General features: G+C 36.6%; 1 protein-coding gene across 1 annotated transcript; it reads right to left on the bottom strand.

The window, feature by feature from the left end:
* Positions 1-2,791: 2,791 nt before the first annotated feature.
* Positions 2,792-3,996, bottom strand: LOC126766950 (uncharacterized). Its single transcript, XM_050484601.1, has 2 exons — positions 3,040-3,996; positions 2,792-2,956 (listed from the first exon to the last, which is right to left on the bottom strand). The coding sequence occupies exon 1, from the start codon at positions 3,988-3,990 to the stop codon at positions 3,046-3,048; it is 945 nt and encodes a 314-aa protein (XP_050340558.1). The 5' UTR covers positions 3,991-3,996; the 3' UTR covers positions 2,792-2,956; positions 3,040-3,045.
* Between the last annotated feature and the right edge of the window lie 1,376 nt (positions 3,997-5,372).

The following is a 5,372-nucleotide window of genomic DNA, read 5'->3' as shown; positions in this document are numbered from 1 at the left end:
CATAGAGTTGTCCTATAGCAATAGCGACAGTGTATTTGGAACAATTTCACAATCTTATATTAAGGTGTAGAATTGATTTTTTAGTACATACACATTAAGCAATCGATATCAAGATGCGTAAAATATGAACTTTACATATTTATGCTAAATAGCCGTTTTGATGTTATTGAAGTTGTCATAGAGTTGTTCTATAGCAATAGCGACAGTGTATTTGGAACAACTTTGCAATCTTAAATTAAGGTGTGGAAATTTATTTTTTTATACATACACATTAAGCAATCGATATCAAGATGCGTAAAAATATGAACTTTACATATTTATGCTAATTAGCCGTTTTGATGTTATTGGAGTTTTCATAGAGTTGTCGTATAGCCATAGCGACAGTGTATTTGGAACAATTTCACAATCTTAAGTTACGGTGTAGAACCGATTTTTTAGTACATACACATTAAGCAATCGATATCAAGTTGCGTAAAAATATGAACTTTACATATTTATGCTAACTAGCCGTTTTGATGTTATTGGAGTTGTCATAGAGTTGTCCTACAGAAATAGCGACAGTGTATATGGAACAACTTCACAAGCTTATATTAAGGTGTAGAATCGATTTTTTGATACATACACATTATGCAATCGATATCAAGTTGCGTAAAAATATGAACTTTACATATTTATGCTAACTAGCCGTTTTGATGTTATTGGAGTTGTCATAGAGTTGTCCTATAGCAATAGCGACAGTGTATTTGGAACAATTTAACAATCTAATTAAGGTGTAGAATCGATTTTTTGATACATACACATTAAGCAATCGATATCAAGATGCGTAAAAATATGAACTTTACATATTTATGCTAACTAGCCGTTTTGATGTTATTGGAGTTGTCGTAGAGTTGTCGTATAGCAATAGCGACAGTGCATTTGGAACAATTTAACAATCCTAAATTAAGGTGTAGAATCGATTTTTAGTACATACACATTAAGCAATCGATATCAAGATGCGTAAAAATATGAACTTTACATATTTCTGTTAACTAGCCGTTTTGATGTTATTGGAGCTTTCATAGAGTTGTCGTATAGCAATAGCGACAGTGTATTTGGAAAATTTCACAATCCTCTATTAAGGTGTAGAATCGATTTTTTGATACATACACATTAAGCAATCGATATCAAGTTGCGTAAAAATATGAACTTTACATATTTATGCTAACTAGCCGTTTTGATGTTATTGGAGTTGTCATAGAGTTGTCGTATAGCCATAGCGACAGTGTATTTGAATAAACTTCACAATCTTATATTAAGGTGTAGAATCGATTTTTTGATACATACACATTAAGCAATCGATATCAAGTTGCGTAAAAATATGAACTTTACATATTTATGCTAACTAGCCGTTTTGATGTTATTGGAGTTGCCATAGAGTTGTCGTATAGCCATAACGACAGTGTATTTGGAACAATTTCACAATCTTATATTAAGGTGTAGAATCGATTTTTTGTACATACACATTAAGCAATCGATATCAAGTTGCGTAAAAATATGAACTTTACATATTTATGCTAACTAGCCGTTTTGATGTTATTGGAGTTGTCATAGAGTTGTCGTATAGCCATAGCGACAGTGTATTTGGTGCAATTTTACAATCTTATATTAAGGTGTAGAGTCGATTTTTTAGTACATACACATTAAGCAATCGATATCAAGATGCGTAAAAATATGAACTTTACATATTTCTGTTAACTAGCCGTTTTGATGTTATTGGAGTTGTCATAGAGTTGTCGTATAGCCATAGCGACAGTGTATTTGGAACAACTTCACAAGCTTATATTAAGGTGAAGAATCAAGTTTTTGTACATACACATTAAGCAATCGATATCAAGTTGCGTAAAAATATGAACTTTACATATTTATGCTAACTAGCCGTTTTGATGTTATTGGAGTTTTCATAGAGTTTGTCGTATAGCCATAGCGACAGTGTATTTGGAGCAACTTCACAATCTTATATTAAGGTGTAGAATCGATTTTTTTATACATACACATTAAGCAATCGATATAAAGATGCGTAAAAATATGAACTTTACATATTTATGCTAACTAGCCGTTTTGATGTTATTGGAGCTGTCATAGAGTTGTCGTATAGCCATAGCGACAGTGTATATGGAACAACTTCACAAGCTTATATTAAGGTGTAGAATCGATTTTTTTTGATACATACACATTAACCAATCGATATCAAGTTGCGTAAAAATATGAACTTTACATATTTATGCTAACTCGCCGTTTTGATGTTATTAGAGTTGTCATAGAGTTGTCGTATAGCCCTTGTCGGGGTTATGTGTCGACGTAGGGGGCCGAGTTCGAATAATTAAAAGATGATTATTTTGAGTTCAAACGTTATAAAATTTTGGTTTAATAATTCATAAGTTTGGGTGTATACAAATATGAGTATGTGTGTGTGTGTGTTTCCAATATTGATTAAATGTGATGTTCTTATTAGCTAATGTTAAATTTTAGTGTTAATATACATACATGTTCTTGTGATTATAAATATTTTAATGCGTTTTGGGTGTTGGGTCTAGTCCCTCGCTGTGGCGTATTGTAAACGAATTTGCGTGGATCGTTATGTTGTATCCGTATTACTTGTTTGAAAACGTTTTATTATTTTCACTTATTGTATGTTTCACTTATTGTGTTCACTCGTTATCGCTGATAGGAAAAAATGATATTCACTGTTTGCTTGATGTTCTCTGTATTCACTTGTGTGTTGGCGGGATAATAATAATTTGTTGGCAAAAAGCGCGGGAAAAATTATTTCTTTTTTTGTTTCTCCTTCTTCTGTTGAGTGAAGTTGGGGCGGTTGATATTCCTCTGCATTACGCCTCTATTACTTTATGCAATTTGTGGGAGTAATGCAGAGGAGTATTTGTTTGGATTAAACATCCCGGCCACCTTGCAGAATCTGCGAAATAATTGAATATTAGTAGAGTAATTTATGGGTATTGAAAAAATTGAATTTGTTTTGAGTGATTTTCAGCAGTATACTTAGGTTTAGATGGTGCCAGTAAGGGTCCAGCCAAATGCTGTATTCTGCGCTACCACTGTACCATTGTCGGGTTTGAATAGTCCATTTCTGATGATTTGGGGGTAGATATCCGCTCCAATTTCCAACATTATCTCCCTGTTGCTATGGAATTGAGGGTCAGCGAGAACTAAGTGTTCAAAGCGCATTTGCACATCGTCACTTAGATCTCGCTCATAGGGTTTTTTGGGTAACTTTTGGGTGATAACCGCGTTACAATCCAGAGAAAACTTTGTGTCATTATTTGAGCTAATTTTGATGCTGCAAATACGATAAGTATTGAGGTATGTAATCGGCAGTTTTAATTGTTGGACGAGTTCGGCTGCTATATTCGTGATTTTGAGGGTAGGGTTTAAAATGGCTCGAACTTTATGCCATTCACCATCGCATCTTAATCGGATCTTCAATGTGGGTACTAGGGTCTGCTTAGCCAGTAAGGATGGTAGTCGGGTCTCCATCGCAAGCGGATGTTTCTTAACAACATTGGCATCGTTGGTCGGGTATAGCCTCGGATGTCCGTGTAGGGATGAATGATGTTTCTCATGACAAACGGAACATCTATTTTTGCTTGTGCATCCTTCTGTCTTGTGCGACCTGGCTAAGCAATTAACGCAGTAGTGATGCTTTATTACTGCTTCGTATTTTTTGCTTATATTGTATGAAGAGTATGTAGCGCAAGTCACTAGACGGTGGTCTTTTTTGCATATTCCGCAAGCGACATGACGATGTGACGTGGGTTTTCTGTGATGTGAGATCGTTTTTCGGGTTGTGCGATCATCACATTCCTTTTCCTCACGAATAGTGGGAAGGGTCGACTTGAAACGCCGCATACGTCGTGACATCGTTTCGTCTTCCGAAATTGGCGTAATGCTACGGGTTGCGCTACAGGACCGGATGGTAATGGTCGAGCTCATACGACGAGGTTTGAGTTGGTGAGTTGGTGACTTTGTTGGGACTGCCATTTCACTAAAAAAGAAGAGAAAACTTGTATGTTATTCTGTGTTTAATATCACAATTTTTGTGATGGGGCGGGTTATTGTGCCTTGAGCAGTTCGGATTTCAACCACTCGTGTTTTATTGTCTAAGCCGGGGAAGACCTTTTGGATTCGACCGAGCTTCCATTCGTTGGGTGAAATATTTTCGTTTCTTATAACGACTAAGTCGTTAACTTCAACATTACGTTGTGGATATTTCCATTTGTATCGTTTGTGTAGCTCCTTAAGGTACTCTTCTTTCCATCTCTTGCAAATGTGCTGGTAGAGTATTTTTAGTTTCTGCCATCTGTTAACGATGCTTAAGTTTGCATCCTCTAAATTGGGTTCGGCAGGGGTTAACAATGGGGTACCTATAAGGAAGTGTCCTGGAGTTAGAGGTTCCAAATTTGATGAGTCGTCGCTTATGGGGCTTATTGGCCGAGAGTTTAAACAACTTTCAATGCGGGTTAAGAGGGTAGCAAATTCTTCAAACGTGAATTTTTGTAGTTTTGCGATCTTTTTTAGGTGAGTTTTTAGACTTTTTACGCCTGCTTCCCATAATCCACCCATATGTGGAGCTCCTGGTGGGTTGAAGTGCCATGAGATATTTTGATGGCTATGGAGAGATGTAATTTGAGTTCGAAGTGTCTGTAATAATTCACGCCGATCTTTCATTAGCAACTGTGAAGCTCCTATAAAGTTTGTTCCGTTGTCGGAATAAAGATTGGCGGGACATCCACGCCTCGAGAAGAAACGGGAGAATGCTGCTAGGAAGGCTTGCGTAGTGAGATCGCTAACGGGTTCCAGATGTATTGCTTTAGTTGAAAAGCATACAAATACACATATGTATCCTTTGGTGATTAGACATGCTCTCCCAGTGTAGTTTTTGATGTCGTAAGGTCCAGCAAAGTCGATACCAGTGGCAGCAAACGGCCGGGTTAGGATGGTTCGTTCATTTGGAAGAGCTGCCATTATTTGGGTTTGTTGAGCCTTGTTGTGTATGATGCACGTTTTGCATTGATGAATTATTGTTTTAATCAGCATCTTTGCTTTGGGTATCCAGAATTCTGTCCTTAGGAGTCGGAGAACTAGCTGATTTCCGCCGTGTAACGTTGCTAAATGGGTAAATTGAGTTAGTAATTTTGTTAAACGACTATTATAGGGTAATAAGATCGGGTGGCGCTCATTATATGATAGCGCTGCGGAATTGGTTAATCTTCCGTCACTTCGCATAACTCCTTTAGGGTCAATGAATGGATTTAAAGTCAATAATGAACTTTTCTTATGTATTTGGGTTTTACGGGTCAATGCATCATATTCTT

This window comes from Bactrocera neohumeralis, unplaced genomic scaffold, assembly GCF_024586455.1.
Source record: "Bactrocera neohumeralis isolate Rockhampton unplaced genomic scaffold, APGP_CSIRO_Bneo_wtdbg2-racon-allhic-juicebox.fasta_v2 ctg3215, whole genome shotgun sequence".
NCBI lineage: Eukaryota > Metazoa > Arthropoda > Insecta > Diptera > Tephritidae > Bactrocera > Bactrocera neohumeralis.
The sequence above is the reverse complement of the archived record's forward strand: the minus strand, read 5'-3'. Positions and strand labels throughout refer to the sequence as shown.